General features: G+C 51.6%; 1 protein-coding gene across 2 annotated transcripts in view; it reads right to left on the reverse strand.

The window, feature by feature from the left end:
• DNMBP (dynamin binding protein) overlaps positions 1–16318 on the reverse strand; it is a 33534-nt gene extending 17216 nt beyond the window's left edge. For both annotated transcript variants that reach the window (XM_069864020.1, XM_069864019.1), the window contains exons 1-4: positions 16280–16318; positions 7690–7853; positions 5227–5349; positions 2738–4657 (exon numbers count right to left, since the gene is read on the reverse strand). In XM_069864020.1, the coding sequence (XP_069720121.1) occupies positions 2738–4657; positions 5227–5349; positions 7690–7834 (2188 nt within the window). In that variant the 5' untranslated portion in view covers positions 7835–7853; positions 16280–16318. The remainder of the gene's footprint in view (positions 1–2737; positions 4658–5226; positions 5350–7689; positions 7854–16279) is intronic.
• Positions 16319–17000: the final 682 nt, after the last annotated feature.

Raw genomic sequence — 17000 nt, forward strand, 5'->3', positions numbered from 1 at the left:
TAACCAGCGGGAGGGAGGCTGGGGCTGGGCAGGCTTTCACCGCCCAAACCGGCTCCACGGCTTTCCTAAAGCTTCTCCGCAGGCATCTTGGAGGCAGGGAAAAGAAGGGCACTGGAGCGTGTGGCGGCCTTAACCCAAGACCGACTTCCTCAGGGAAGGGAAACAGACTGTGTGTGACACCGCAGGAAGCCACAAACCAGAGATGGGATACCAGATCTCCTTCCACCACCTTCATGCTCCCACCAGCATGGAGGCTAAACAAAGTAGTCAAGTAGAGGCTGGGCTCTGTTCCACACCTCACTGCGGGAAATGGAGGCCTTCAGGCTGCCTCTGGCTTCAATTTGATGCTGAGCCCATCCTTGTCCCAGCCCCATCCACAGCAGGAGGGGAGCAGCTCCCTGTGTGACACAGCATCCCTGAGCGATGCCCACAGAGTGGGATGCAGACACAGCTACCCAGTTCCCTTCTCCAAGGTAAACTGCTGGTCCACCCATTGACAGGAATAGGCTTGAAGGAACTATCTGGGTTACGGAGTTCAGTGCCAACACACAACATAAATTTCCAGGAGGCTATAGAATCATGCGCCTCAGTAATGCCTCTCACTGCAGGGCACAACTTATTCCCAGTTTTCCATGCCAAATGCAGCAGAAGAAACCACGAGACAACCACAGCAGGCCCTAGACAGAAATGGGGAGAGTCCATGGATGTCATCCATGTCTCAGGTTCTTGAAACATTTGTTAGGTATGCTCAGCCAATGCTCCTGGCTGGTAGAAGACAAAATAAAACCAACAGACCCTCCTACTCCAACTGCAGCAGGGCAAGCACTAATCTTGCCCAAGCCTGGCGATCAGTGAAACCCCAGTGGGCACACAAGACACACCAAAGAAGCAACCTGCAGATTGTATGCGTTTTAGAAAATCATATAGTTTCTGCTCTTCCCTTGGCTTCCCAAAGGACACACCAAGCAGCTGGGTACCCCTAAGATTACATCAGCACTGGTTTTGTTGCTGGTTAATGCTCAGTGAAAGCTTTTCTCCCTCCAGCACCCCTCCCTGTTTTTCTAACGTGCAAACATGTTTTGCTGACCCAATGCAACACTGCATCACTAATCTGGGCTGCTGCACGACAGCTGGGCTAGCAAGCCTGAGACATGCTCTCTGGCCACACTTGGATGTGGCAGGAGGGACGTGACAAAGCTTGGGTAGGGCACATCTTTGTCACAGGACCAGAGAGGCTACTTATAAATCCTCAGGTCTCTTGAAGTGGTGAAAAATCCCCTAAGGGATAACTTGATGGGTAGGATGTCTCAGGATAGTGTATTAGTTCCTGCCAAAAACTTCCAGCTCCAGTAACCGACAGGCCAAAGGTTCTCCAGGATCTGTCCTCTGTCAGGGAGCACTGAGACAGTAGAAGACATTTTCCAGCAAAATCTATCCCATCAGAATTTTTCCCTTGAGATCCAGCCTAGACTTTTCCCTGCCTGCCTTCAAGTTATTTCATCTAGCCTCAAATCCTTTAAGCCTCCTTCCAAACATGCCTCTTGCACACCACTGACACGGAGGCTGTTTGTCACCCTGTTTTCCTGGTGCACCCACAGCAGCCTTCATTCCCATGTGCTCTGCATCAGACAAGATCCTGCAGCAAAGCAACTGGGCTCCCCAGGGCTGATTAAGCAGTGGGAGGATGGAGGCAATGAAGTCAGAGTGAGTAATCCCCAGGCAGGAGTTGGCATTTCATTCCACCTCCCGCGTAAAGTGCCCACATTTCCTGCACACTGTGGGTTTTGGTAACAGAACCACAGTGTCAGAACTCCCAGAAGAAGCTGGGGAAGGGACTGTGGGAAATGCACGTGGCCCTGTTTTTCCACTTTGTCTACTGTAATATCAAGTACAATGTAATCAACAGCACTGATCTTTATATGGCATCTTTGGGTTTCGGAACCCAAATGTGCTGATAAAATCATGGCAAATTTCTCCTCCCCATGCAATTTTTGTATGCTGCATGGACAAAAGTCACCTTTTAAGCTATAGCCGTGCCACAATTTAAAGCCCTTCGTTGCTGTAACTGCATTGCGCAGTGTCATTTTCCTGTCCTGGACTCCAGAGACAGCAGGAGCATATAGGCAGGCTTTACTTTTTGCCCACTAACCCATCCCACTGCCTTCTGTGCTTCCCCTCCAATTTGAGTGATAAGTCCCCAGAGCTCTGCATCACCACCAAAGCAGCCACCATAGGAAACCCAGCACCCTGACAAGCTGAGGGAAGTCATCCCACAGGCACCAACTCAAATCTCAACTGCAGGACCACCGGCAAAGCCACTCTGAAGCTAACGCACATTCCCCTACAGCTAAAGTGGGGGTGAGTCGAGGCAGAGAGGTTGAATCTGCAGCAGCTGTGTTTTTGCTTGAAAGCAAAGACACACTACGGATGGATCAGATGAGGGCTCTGGATTTACAGTGGGGCTGGAAGAAGAGATGGGAGAGTTGGAAGGAAAAGGGAGCGGGGAAGCTAGGGCTGAGGGATGTCCAGAGAATGACAATATGATTCTCTTGAGGCAAAATCATGATGTACTGCAGTTTGAACAGCAACAGTGCTTACAAAACAACCAAAATCAGAAATTGAAGTAAATAAAAAAAGAAACTGAAGGAAATAAAAGACTGGCTCCAACAGTGCCTGTATGCAGCAGGGGCCAGCTGCCCTTCTGAAGCACCCCTGTCCTTTGCCATTGCAGACTTACCTCGCAGCTCCTGCAGCTCCATGCTCAGACTCTCGATGTTGGAGTCACAGAAATCAAGATTTGCCAGGGCCTCTGCTCTCACCAGCTCATCCTGCTGCTCCTCCAACATCAGGCTCAGTTCAGCGCGGGTCTTGCCATAAGCCTCAAGGTCTCGCTCGACCTCTCCAATCCTCGTGAGCAGAATGGAGTGAGGGGAAGCTGATCCTGCCTGTGTCAAGTCCTCACGTCCCTCCTCCACCCGCTGCTCCTGGGTGCTGGGCTGAAGCTGTGGAGAGGCCATGTTTTTCCTCTGGTTGCTTGATGGAGGCCGGGGCGCAGGCCGGGAGGGCTTCACGGAGAAGGAGAGAGACCTACCTTTGGGCACTGGGCCACTTGCTGTGTGCACAGGGGTTGTTGCAAGGCTGCTGGGCCGAGGAGGGGGTGGCCTCAGGGCCTTCCTCCTTTCTGGCTGCCTGGCAGACCCTGGAGACCCACGGACAACGTCCCTCTCAGAGCTGTAGTTCAAGATAGATAAGTGTCGGGAGACCTTGTCCTGCTCAGTGCCAGTACTTGATAGACTCTTCTCAAACTGCACCAGCTGCTCTGTCAGTTTGGAGTCAAGGTCCGTGCAGCCATCCCCCTGCACTGTGAGCAGGCAGCATTCCCCCCAGCTCCCAGCCCATGTGTCCATGCCCACCTGGGCACCTCCCAGACTGGAGGAACAAGGTTTGGGCTTCTCCTGTTGACCGTCCACCCAGCCATCCAGGTCCTGGGCGCTGCTCTGGCTCTCCTGGGACTCAGGTGCTGCCCAGCTTTTAGGGGAAGAAATTGCCTGGCTCCCGCAAGGATCTTGGGTGGTGTGGAGAGCCTGTGGGGGAACAGTTGGACTGTCTCCACCATGCTCAGGCAGGGTGTGAGTTTCTGAGTTTCCTGGGGAGGCTGAAATGGTCCCTCCAGGCTCCATTTCACTTGCTTGCCCAGGCCCATTGCCCACCTGGAGAGGCACCTGAGCAAAGGGGAGGAGGCCATTGGCTGTCTTCATGGAGTCAAAGGGGAGGGAGTTTGCTGGGCCTTTAGGACATGATCCTTGGTGTCCAGTGCTGGGAAAGGACTGATGCTTTTTCAAGTCAGTGCCAAGAGAACCCTCTGACCTCCCTGATGTGTGAGACAAAACGGTGTCAGGCTCAGGGTGCGCAGGCAAGTCATCTTCCTTTTCCCTGCCATCTTTCCCTGGCAACGGAAGAGTTTCAAAGCAGGTGCTTTCTTGGTCATGATGGATACCTCCGCCCTTGGGGTCCCCAGTACCTGTGTTTTCCCTGCAAGGCTCAGAGGCTTCCAGCCTCACAAATCTATGTGGAAAGATGCCGCGTCTCCCCCTCAGCTCCCCCTCCAGCCATCCATCCTCCAGAATGCCTATGATCTGGATCCTGTCACCCACATCAAAATCCAGTTCCTTGGACTCCAGGGCTTGGAACTGATAGAGGGCAACACCATAGGTGCTCCCTGGCTCCTCCTTCTCCTTGGGGAGCATCTCCACTGTCCCATTGGTGTCACAGGTCCCTGGGGGCTCTGGATCCTCTGAGATTCCTGATACTCGCAGAGGAGTAAGGAGTTCCACAAAACCTTCTGGAAAGATACCCCTGCGGCCTCTGAGCTCCCCCTCAAACCAGCCAGGCTCTGGGACACCAACAATGTTGATCACATCCCCTTCTCTGAAGTCCAGTTCTTCCTCCAGCTGAGCAGACAGGTCCATCAGGGCCCGGGCTTGGCCCAATGAGTAGGCAGGTACCTCCAGAAGAGCACTCTGGGACAGCTGACGGCTCCGAACTGAAAGGCACAGCTCCCGCACACATGATGAAGGGAAAAAGCCCTTGGAACCCCAGCTGCTTCGGCCCTGGAGCCAGCTGGAGGCCAGGGACCCCGACAGGATCACCAGGTCTCCTGCAGAGAATGAGACACATCAGTTCTAAACTGCTTTCATAATTGCTTCTCACCTCTTATTTCTGCCTCCCCAGGCCTTTCCTGGCTGACTTTTCCTGGCACTCTGCACAGAGTGCAGTGCATGCTGGGGATGCACAAAAGCACAGAATGGAGGTAAGCGATGAAGCATTAGTGTCTCTTGCACGCAGATATCCAAGATACACAGTTTTGGGTCCATAACTTTCCAGCTGCTAAGTTGGAAAGGTGCCCCAAAGCTTTGGATTCTCTCCCAAATACAAGTCTAAGATTTAGGGCTTGGAGGGCAGTTAAAAAGCAGCTGTAAGTCTATTATGATCACAGGACTCCAATATTTGGAGCCTCAAGAGTAATGATAGATCATGAGAAACTGGTATTAAGGTGGCAGGAGCACAAAGGCCTATGGTGAATTTGACATGACCTATGTAACGAGGTATTAGGAAATTCCTCATCTCTCCTGCCAGTCTAGGCAGGATGCTGTGATTAGGTTCACGCTTCTGGAAGGACAGGTGAGGTCTATGAGGTTCAAAGCAAAGGAAGGGAATGGAGATTACCTCTCTGTAATGACAAGCTCCCTGGTTCTTGAGATGTGAAGTCACTGGTACAAACAAACAGTTTTTCTCCCTGCTTCAAAGGGGGAATATCCACAGGTTCCACAAAGCTGCTAGGAAACTGCCCTAAAGTGAGAAGCAGTGGTTAGCAATGAAACTTTCCTGTAGCCCACCACCACTCCCTCCACCCTCCTTCCAGACTTTGGGATCTATTAATCTCTTGCTAAAGGAAAATAACCAGCTACCCAGGGTGCTTCAATAGCATGGTGTATGAGGAATGAGTCTGGGAGTCAGGAATTCATGAGGTTTTAAACACTTAAAAGCTAAAAGAGAACAAAGCTTTGTGCCCTCAGTTCACTCCAGGCAATCAACAGGCTGTGTTCATTACTGGGACTATGCCATCAGCATGGAGATTCTGGGAACAAACATACTAGGTTTTATCTGTTTCTATTGCTTGTTTTCCAATTCAGAGCCATGATGAAGACTGAGGTCAGTAGTGCAGCACCATAAGACCAGTGTCTTGTGACTGGGCACATCCACCCGGTGCTCCTCACTCTGTAAGGCTCAACTCCAAAGCAGCCTCAACGCAGAAATCAGGCTACCACGCTCGGGATAGCCAGATCTGTGAGTCGCAGGCTCTGTCACAGCTTCAGCGCTGCTGAGGCTCCAGGGACCTGCCCCACTTTATCACCTCAAAGCACCTATTTCACCATGGCAACCATTGCTGCATGCCCAGCTATTCTGAACAGGTCACAGTCAGAAGGGCCATCACGAGATACCGCTCAGCTACTAATTTCAGAGCCCACTGCAAAGCCCACTAAAAATGTCATTCCTATCTTTTATAATTTGTGGCAAGGAGATACGGTGGAGTATTGACTAGTAGCACCTCCAGCATTTGCTCTTGATGACCCAATATGGCATCCGCATTCTCCAATAAAACCTGGAGACACCACACCCTAGACACCCAGAACTTTGCATTAGGTTTAGGCAGTTTGGCATCTGCTGGCATTAACCTGAGGTGCAACCACCAGCCCACAGGCTGCCAGCCTTCACAGTTTTAACCAACTCTACCTCTTTTTCCATGTCTTAGCTTCCTGCACTGTACATGGAAACAATCTAATGCTCTTAGAAAGGAAGTCAAGGAGCTACATTATTTCCCACAGAGTACTGAGTGTTATTATTGGTAGGCTGCAGCACCTCCTCAACTTCTATTCAAAAGCTTTTTTTCAATCCCAAAGCATTTTTATAATCCCTTACAACTTTAGCTTAGAAAACTAGACAGAAAACTACAAGGGAAAGCAGGAATGCTGGTTTTGAAGGTTTTGAGTTAAAGGTCATTAAAAACCATTAGGTTTCAACTCAGCATGTTTCTTCATCTTTGAGCTATGACCTACATCTGTGTATTATTCCTTAATAGCTTCATCTTCTTGAGAGAAAGTGCAGCAGTTATGCTGGGACACAAAACTGCAGTGAAGTAGCTATCGGTGATTTCTACAGAAGTAATTCATGCCCAGTGACTCCAGCAGCCACAGGATTAGGCACACACTCAACTAATGCCATTTATCAGCTACATGGAGCACTGGAGAGAAGTCCTCCTCTCCACTTCTGCTCCTGTCCGTCTTTGTTTTAGCTAGGAGACAGCTTGTGGCTGTTAGAAGAGCCCAGACTGCTCCTGCAATAGCAGCCCCATCTCCACAGCCAGGGATGAAACACGAGTCCCACCCTCACGCTGAAGACAGAGTCAGGCTTATGCTTTGAAGTGGCCTGGTTTTCATCTCCATGAGAGCTCACATATCTTCTCAATATCAGTATTAAGATGAGAAAGAGCTGCTTATAAAGGGACTATGAGACTCTAAGCGTTTCACTAAGAGCATTTTTGTACTTCAGGAGTTTCTCACACCCCTCCAAAAGTTTAAGAGGGTTGCATGCTGCTTCAGGCATGCAAATATTAATGGCAGCTTGTGCAGGAAAATGCTTTAAAGCAGAAAGGAGGAAGTGGGGCTGAGTCAGAGGGCTTGGAGGGATACAGAGACTCTGTAGCTATGTCTCCCACTGACTTGACCTGACGAGGTCACTTCTATGTGGATGCATTTCCAGTCTCAGTGCATCTGTTTCCTCTCTCCCCTTCCACTGCCACAGCGGGTCAGAGCATAAACTAGCCAGGAAATGGGCCATCCCACCACAGAGGATGAAGCACCTTGTACTGTGAAGCTCTCACCTCCTCAAGAACTGACACTCCACTGATCTGTCAAAAAACAATAGACAAGCTAGCTGAATAGTTGACACAAAGTTGGCAGGCAACCACTGGCAGGGAACCTGCACCCTCAGTCCCAAGCAAAGTCCAGTGAAAGACTTAGTAAAACAAATCTAGTCCTGCTCAGTGCTGGCCAAGCGACAGTGTGCTCATGGGGTGGATATTTAGCTGGCATGTCTATAGATCTAGGTGCAGGCATTTCCAGCTCTTACCTGTGACACTTTCCTTTTTGCCAAGGAGCCAGAACTCATCCACCACAGCCAGCACCTCGATGACATCTCCCACAAAGAGGGGCAGCTCTTCAGAGACGCTGGGACAGAAATCAAAGACTGCTCGTACCACGGAGCCAGCCTCCATGGTGGATCAGTACCTAAAGCTGAGACACAGTAGGAAGTTCATTAGCAGCCAGAAACACCTGAAATTATCACATATACACTCAGAAAGCAAAACCCTTCTCAAACATGAGAGGCAAGAACAGTGCAAGTGGGTCCTGTCCTGAGCTCCTGAAGCCCATTGCCATGTGAAGCACACCACAGGAGCCAGGGGTGCCCAGTAGTGCAGCCCACACAGTTCAATCTGCCTGCCTTCCTTTCTGGCTGTCTCTGTGGGGACATGTGTTTGTGCTGCCACAGGGGGAGAGGCGACAAGAAAATTGGAAATTAATTCTGGTCAGGAAGGAAGCAAGAGGAGGGGAGGAAGCTCAGCGCTTCCCTGATAGGTAGGGCAGGACCCTGAGCCTGCCAGGACTGGGCAGGCAGAGAGCACCACTCACATCCCACTGCACACACCACAGGCGTCCCCTTTCCCAAGCCACGACTTCGGACCACAGGAACTGTGTGCTGCAGCAGTGTCACGCTTCTGCTCAGTGAGAGAAGAGGCACAAAGTCCTCTCAGGCAAGCTCACCCCACCCCACTGGTGAACTCTTTCTGCCTCTGTCTGGGCTGACCCAGCCTGGGCATCTTCAGACCTGGCTGGAAATGCCCCTTCTGCCTTCCAGGTACCAGGCTCAGCCATCCCCTGAGAAGCTTCACCAAGGCTCTTGGCAGAAGCCAGGCTGAGATGAGGGTGCAGACCCTGTCCAGGGCTCCAGAAGTCAAGGTTGAAATCTCCTCTGGCAGGTGGCCTGAAAGCCAGCAAAGATGTCCTCATCCAGGCCTATGTCTTACACTTTCCTCTGGAAGTGGCTGCTGAGAAGAGACACTTCTCTTTGGTTTGTAACAAGCAGCCTCACCACCAAAGCACTTCAACACACTGAGGCAGCAGCAGCTGCTCCTTCTCCGCCTCTCAGATCCCTCAGAAGGGAACTGAAAGGTGCAGCTGTCCAAGGCAACCAGGAACCCTGAGATTATTCCTCAGCATCTGCACCTCAGACCAGTGAGTGCGTGCTTCCGTCTTCCTGTCACATTACAATTACAAGCAGAGCACAGCACTGCCAACACCTCTCCAAGGCACTCTCAAAGCCCTGTCCTTCATGACTCTGGGATATCAGCATCCTCCTCAGGGAGCCTCCCTGCCTCAATAGAAGCTGCTTTCTTCCCACATGACAAGGAGACTCCCTGCTTCCTCTGGTCAGACACAACTTTCCATGCAGTGGGACCCAATCTCCTCCTCCACCAAAGCATGCGTGTAGAGCAGTCACCCTTGCTCAGCTGGCAATACCTGTCCCATATTCAGCATGGACTGTCAAACCATCCCGCCTAGCTAAGAGCAGAAAGAGCAAGGTGACAACAGACACCACCACCCACAGCGAGCACACAGGGTCCCCAGAATCCCCATTTCTCCCTACAGCTGTGCGCTGCCCACCTGAGCCCTGGCAAGTCAGGAAGAGGGGATGCTAACGCAGAGAGGAGAAAAACCTCCCCACTGACGAGGTGCAGACAACTTCCAGCTAGAGTGCCAGCAGGGGAACTAGCCTGGTAAAGGCTTTCTGCTGACAGGACCGCTCTATTTATCCAGTCCGACTCACCTCCTGGAAACAAAGCGGGTTTGTACTCAGCAGGAACAGCTTCCTCAGCACGTCCTTCCCTACCCCTAGCTGTGCCCCCGCTGTGGCCAGCACGCTGCGCTCTGGTCCCCAGCCACCCTCACCTCTGCCGCCCTGCCCATCACTCCTATTGCTTTCCACTGCCTTCCCTGTAGCGTGTGGGCTCCTCAGGGCACAGTCTGTCGCTTTGTCACCAGTGTGGTGCTGGCTGTACAAACAAAGAGCCAAATACCCAGCAGCTGACAGCACTTTGCCACCAAAAAGAGATGAATGGTCTGGAGTGAATCAGGAGCACAAAGAGCTGCAATTTAGGGTAACAGGAACCTACTGATGCAGGAGTAACAGTATTAAAAACATGACCATGTGGAGCATGGAAAAAGATGGAAGAGCCATCAATTAGCTTGGAAATACTAAAGACAAGGAAGGAGCCTTGGACTGTTTGAGGTGAGGTGGCTGGGATGTGCTGCTGCATGCTCTGACAGGAATAGGAGAGCAGCAGTGACAGGCACAGCAGCAGCAGCCCCTTGCAGGCAGCTGGGACTGCCCCCACGCCGCACACAGGCTGCCAGCTGAGCTCAGGGTCCCACGAATCTTTGCCATATCCTGAATATGCAAACTTCACGACCACACTGGACAAAGGGGGATAAAATATTGCAGGCATACTTGCAGCTTAGGGGTAGTTTCTCAAGGAGTACACAATGGCACAGTGAGATTTCTTGTGTTTCTTCTGTCAAACCTGTAATGTAAGAGTGGGCTGAGGAGTGCAAGGATTATGGTATGTGTGCTGCAGACCCAAACCCTGACTTTGCTGCACTCACTGATGCTGAGGATACAGCCCCACCACTTGCCAGTGCGCAGATCCTGCCCGTGATAATGGCAGTGTCACTACCTTAACTTACTTGCAGCTCTGGGGACTCATTCATTAAAACGTACAAGCTTTTCCAATGAGACAGTAGTAGACTGAGAGAGGCAGGCAGTATTGCAATTGTTTTGCTGTGTATATGTCAGTTGCAGTTATAATAAAACACGAGCAATAACATATTCATTTCAAAAGCTTTCCCTCAGAGTCAGCACATAAGGTAAGAAAACGTGAAGTAACTTCTTAAACTGCCACAAAAAGAATCCCAACAAGCTCACGTTCCCTCAAGAGTATCAAGAGGAGCAGGATCACTCCCTGACTCCATAGGAGTCTAGACAGTATGCCTCTGTATTTAAAAGCAGTGAATCAGTCTTGTGGAGTTTGCTTGCTCCATAACATGAACTGAACACAAAACATTATGTTTTCCAGGATCTTGGACTTGCCTCACTCCACGGAGTGCTGCCTGCCAATATTTTCTCCAAACCCCCACCTAGAGAAAAAAGCCTCCTAGCATCTTCCAGACTGGAAACTTACTTACTCCAGTTCTTCAGGCTTAATGGTGGACCCGAGCTTCTCCCAGATCCATCCTAGATCTGGTGAAAACAAACATCCAGCTCACGCAGAGGCTACAGCAGGAAGAGCAGATTGCAGGGAGAGCTGAGCTCCTCCTGCGATTCCCAGTGAGTCATGGCTCCTGACAGCTGGCCAAGCACCATCCCCTCTCACCTCAAGGATGGGTGATTCCTGCCTGCCAGGGGGAGAGAGGGTGGGAGGACTCCTACACAACTGAGCAAACACTGGGACTCCAAGCTGGCAGAGGTCAGGACTGCAAATTGCAGGACTCCTGCCCCCGCCTAGCAGCAGACCTACATCCAAAGAGAGCTTCACTGTGCAAGTATGACACTGCAGTGCAGCAGTGAAGTCGCCCCACCAAGAACACGCTGTCTCTGTCTTACTGCCTGATCCTGTACAAACTAGGTAATGTGTTCCTGGCGCCCGACTGCAGCCTGTCCAGTGCCAGACTCCAAGCCTGACACAACAGCATTGTGCAGTGAGGCAGAGAGCGGATTCCCAGAGCATTAATCACTCCCTCCAGCCTGCCTGCATCCATGCTCAGCACACATTAACATTACCTCCATGGAAGACTGCCTATCCCATCTCGCCATTAGCTCTGGAGCGTGGCTGGTCAAACGTGGGCTGATGAAAGGGGAGACCAGAATGAAATGATGGCTATTAACTCTGTTACAATATTGTTTTGAGACCTTCAGCACAGACTGGAAAAAGCCACAGCAGCCAAGAGAAGGCATTTACACACTGACTCAGACAACTTCTTGCATCTCTCCTCTGTTTTTTTTGCAGCTGAAATTGGTCAGGGTAAGAAGTCTCAAATAATGGACTCACTGTCACCACAAATAATTGTCAGGCTCAAAGTACCATGACTTATAGGAAAGCAGACATGCTGAAGATGGTCATACAAATGCCCTTTTTTCATCTTTTTAATGGTCAGCAAATGAGTCTCTGATGAGTTTCTGTACCTTATGAATAAGAGGTTTTTCTTCCCTGTTTTTGCTGAAAGACGCTGGAAGAAGGAATTAAAGCACTTAAGAGATAAGGCAGCAACTGAAGAGACCATTTTGGGCTGATTACAAAAAGTATTAACAGCTTCAGTAAAAGGAGAGATGCAAAGGGTTTACAGACAGCTAATTCAGCGTGGATCAGATCAGTAACAATGGATGCCACAAATTTAGCAGCAAGAAAACCAAACTCCGCAGGTGCTATCACCACTTGTTTCCTGTAAATAATACTTCTCAGCTTCTCACTCAAGAAGCAGTGCTGTAAGAACTGGTCATGGTCAGCATTACAGCACTGTAACTGAGAATCTAATGTATCACCAAACACACCAAAAAAAATGCAACACAGGCTAACACAAGCATACTTGGCTTGCACAGTAGGGACAAGTGGATTCTTGTGAAGCAGATGTCTCGGTCTCTGCTAAAACCTCAGAGCCTGCCTGAGTGGTAGACCAGGAAGAAGTCAGATTCCCAGAAATGTACAAAAGCCAAGTCTTTCACAGAATGAATAAGGAAATTAATATTAAAAATATTAAACAAATAAAACCAGTAATATTTTTTTTTAATGGAAAAAAGGTCATGCATTTCAGCTAGGTGTTTTCGTACCTCCTTCCACTCATTACAGCTCTATGCCTGTCCACTGAAAACACAATCCACCCACAGAGGCAGAGATGCCCCTTGGCCCCATTCAGTTCACCCTCCAGCTGCTGGGTCTGGCTTCTACAAGAGATCTGCTGCAGCTCCCACTGCACTCCAGGCTGCAGGATCAGTGGGAGAAAACCAGGAGCAATGCTCGGTTTTGCGCGCCCTTGTGTCAAGGATAGAGCCTCACTAACCACAGGCTGAGACATTCCTGCCCTTTTCCTCTGTTCCTCCCCATGGTCTCCAAATCCGGTCAGCCCTCCTTCCCTTCTGCTTACCCCACTGCTTCTGCAAAGCCCCCATCCATGCTTCAAGGGTAGGAAATTGCCTGCACGCTAGCACACTCCGACCACCCACAGCAACCTTCAGTGCCGTGCCACCATCCGCAGTCACACCCCCTGCTCTGTAAGCAGCTCAGTATCCTCCATAACATGTTGCTCTGTAACCTCCCAAAGGTCCTCACTGCCTGCACATTCCTGGGTGGGACAAACAATACCCTGCTGAGCCAGGCTGCCTGGGCCCTGGCTGGAGATAGTGTCAATTCAGGGACTGTGGCTGCAGCAAACTGCAGAGCTCACCCTACAAACCCGAGAACAGACGAAGCAGCAAACAGAGCAAAAACCCAACTAACGGTTTGGAGAAGAGGAGCTTTTTCCCACTAGGAAAATGCTGATTGCTGCAGCCTCTCATTAGGATGTGCTGCTTGTTTCAGCAGATCCCAAAGAGCCTCCCTGCTGAGCTTCACACAGTGGTAAACATGAGATCTCCTCTCCTGCACTCCATCTCCTAACCCCATGTGGCTCCCAGGAGGAAGAGGCCTCTTCTCACTTTAAGAAGAAATAGCTTCTTTTTTTTTGTCTGTGACCTAATATACCAAAAACCATTGAAGTGAATATATTTAGGTTGGATCGCCAAGCGATCTGAATCCAGAACCAGGACCACCATGAACAAGGGTCGCTTAAGCAAGCTCTGGCCTTCCACCACACGTGCGACAGTTTGGGTATCTGCCCCAGGAGCTCAGCCATGTACCACACAACTCATTCAAACCACTACTTCTTTCCTCCAGCTGGGCCCTGGCTGCCACAGCGTTCTCACCAGCTCCGCTGTGGCTGAGAACAGGCTGGAGGCATTTATGGGAAGCAAGTGTAGCTTGGGGAGGAAGGAAGAGGAGCTCATGCTGGGCCAGATGGTGAGCAAATGAAATTCATCTGGAAACTAGAGCACAGCATCAATTTTTAATAAGGAGCAGAACACCTTGCCACAATGTGTGAGCAAAGAAACTGTGATGGATACTTAATCTCTGGCACTGAGGACCCAACCACACAAAGGCCAGAACACCAGCTTAGGAGTCAATTTTCCCAAATTCCTTATGGACTGGCCGCACGCACCTCACAGTCCCCCTGACCGAGTCTCATTTCCCGCTTTGAGACCCATGGTTGTCTCTCCTGCCATTTTTGCAGACAAACTATAAATATGAGAATTAGAATAAGCAACAGACAAAATCCTAAGAGCAGCACCATTTTTGCTGTGTGGTACCCATGGCTGGGCTCCTGGAGGTAGGAAGTATGCAATCAGTTTGAACTAAATGACCTTTAAGGTCCATCCCGACCCAAACCACTCTATGATTCTATGCTACATGTCCAAAAGAGGTTGAACTGAGGCTATAAGGACATTCCTCAGCACTGGAGCACCTGACTTTGCACCTCAAGCAACCTTCTATCCAAAGCTTTTGGATAGAAGCCCATTATGATGCTTGGGTCGCTGGGCAGAGAGTCCAGAAATCTAGAAATTACTGAAGTTTGACTTGAAAGCTCTGCTCTTTGCCTGCATTTGCTCCTGTTCTGCACTGCTTGTCTCCAAAGAACCTAAATCCCTTGGCATCACGTAGACTTCTTCCTTTCAGATCCTCTAGACGCTCCTGAGGAGGAAGCAATATTTTATTTCCTAACAGAAATATTCTAAAAATAAAACAAAGTAAAAGCTGCTGTCACTCAGAAGTGGGGTTGAGCAATCCTTACATGATTAGAAAAATACTTTTGCTGCAGGCTGAGTGGAAATTATCAGTAGTGAATTGCTAAGGTAAGCACAATTCAGACTATCCCACCCAAGCTCACATCATCACCATCACAAAGTCCACCTGAACAGTCACTCACTGCAGGGACACCTCAACTGCACACCAAACCCTGAGATGTCACACAGCCACACTTCCCATGACAGCTAGCAAAGCCGGCACTCTGCAAAGCTCTGAGTGTCGTCACTCCTTTCCTCTCCCCAGCTGCTCAGCTCCTCTCGTCCCATTGCCAAGTTAACATTTCTCTAAAATTGTTTTACGTTCATACTAGTTTTTAATGTCACTGCTAATCCTAAGCAGAGCAGCTGGAGAGAAAACTGAAACCTTTGGCCTTGGCAGAGCAAAGGATTTCAAGAACAGAAGAGCAGAAGGCGTCAGCTCAGAGATGTGGGCATTACCAGCACTCTAGAGAGCCTCATAAACAAGCAGGATGCATTTAGACACCATGCCTAGCATGACTTGCAGCCATAAGAGTGAGTCAAGATGAGGGGGATGATGGCGACGTTTCATAGCGTGGTACAGAGGCTGTGTTTGGCGATGCATCTGCAAAACTGCAAACCCTGTAACTACAAACTCTTTCAGACTTTTTGCGGAGGAAGAGACAGAATCGCAATGGAAGTGAAGGAGGAGGCAAGTGGAGAGAGAGACTTTTCAGAAGAAACATGACAAATGTCAAAAGAGACATTACTGACAATGCTTATGACACAGCTTGAGGATTCCTAGGTATTACGTGAAGGAGAATGATATGTGAAAGGACACAGGGGGCAGGAGTACTTCAAACGCTAGGAACTGCAGCAGCAATGTTTGAACTCAGAGGCCGAACTGTGTCAAGGACGGGATCAGCTGAGGCACCGTTCCAGGTCAGCAAAACAGCCAGCACAGGAACAGCAGACACCTGTGTGAAGATTAGCCACTTGTGTTATGAGCAGAAGGTGCTCAGGAAGAGCCAAGCCTCCATTCCCTGGCCAGGTCATGAACACTCACCTCCAGTTCATCTCTGTTAAAGTACAAGGCGACAAAGTTGGGCTGACGTTGACACGGAGTGACTTGTTTGCTGAAGCGAGAACAAATGGGGAACCCTTGTGAGTGTCGCTCCTCAGCCTGGTGCGAGCAGAGCGGATGCTCTCAGAGGTGCCGCTGAGCAAGGCGCAGGGCTACAGCCTGAAGCTTCTGCTTTCTGCGTGCAAACCACCTGCGCCACCGCCTCAGGCTGCTGCTGCCAAGAGCACTCGAGGACCGGGATGCCCTACAGGGGCAGGGACGGCCCTGCCACAGGCCGCCCAGGCAACGCCACTGCTGGGTGCCCACCCCGGCTTCACCGCCGGCCACACAGACGCAACTTAAGAGACCAAAATCTCAACGGAGGAGATGCGGGGAGCGGCCAGGCAGCTCCCGCCGCTGCTCCGCAGCGCTGCGGTGCCCCAGGCGCCGCCGGGATGGAGCCGGGGGGCCCACCCAAGCCAGGGCCCCCGCCAGCGCTGCACAGGCCCGGGGCGGCTCCCGGGGCAGTTTCGGAGCAGCCCAGGCCCGGGGCACCCCGGGCAGGCAGGGCGGCCCCGGCCCGGAGCGGTTCCAGTCCTGAGCCGCGCGGCCCCGGGCGCCCAGGCCTCTCGCTGTCGGGGCCGCAGGGGGAGGGGAGGGCAGGACCGTCCCGGCCGCTCGGCGCGTCCCTACCTTCTCCCGGGCCGCTCCGGCCGCCGCGGGTCCCGCTCCCGCTCCCGCTCCCGGCCCCGCCCGGCCCCGCCGCCCCCGCACGGGCGGTCCCGCAGCCTGGGGAGGCCGGGCCGGGGCCGGTTCCACGCCGGCGTCCCCCGGTGCCCCGCCCGCGGCGCCGGGAGCGGCCCGGGAGCCCCCGAGAGGAGCTGGGGGAGCAGGAGCGCGGCCGTGATCCGAGGGCTGGAGCGCCCGGGGCAGGGAAGGCTACGCGGGGACCTTGAAGCCTCCCAGCACCTGGAGAGAGAGCCGGGAGGAGCTTTTCACAAGGGCGTGGAGCGATAGGACGAGGGGAACGGCTTTAAACTGGAAGGGGGAAGATTTAAAGTAGATATTAGGAGGAAATTCTTCACGATGAGTGTGTCTGAGGCCCTGGGCAGCCTGGGCTGCTGGGAGGTGTCCCTGCCCCTGCAGGGGTTGGAATAGGATGGGCTTTAATGTCCCCAAACCATGCTGGGATTCCTCTTGGCAGCATTGTTCAGTCCCAGACTGCGGGGAGGTGGCCCTCTGGGTCCAGCGTGGGGTGATGGGTGCAGGTCATTGGGTCCTGCCTCCTGCGCGCCCTGTACACGCGCTGGGTGCTGGCAGAGCCCCCAGAGACTGGCGTGGAGCAGGACCAGCAGCCGCTCTTGTAAACTAGCTTCCATTTCTTCCCTTCAAAGCACTGCCACCTCGCAGACAC

The sequence above is a fragment of the Phaenicophaeus curvirostris genome, chromosome 9 (assembly GCF_032191515.1).
Source record: "Phaenicophaeus curvirostris isolate KB17595 chromosome 9, BPBGC_Pcur_1.0, whole genome shotgun sequence".
NCBI classification, from domain to species: domain Eukaryota; kingdom Metazoa; phylum Chordata; class Aves; order Cuculiformes; family Cuculidae; genus Phaenicophaeus; species Phaenicophaeus curvirostris.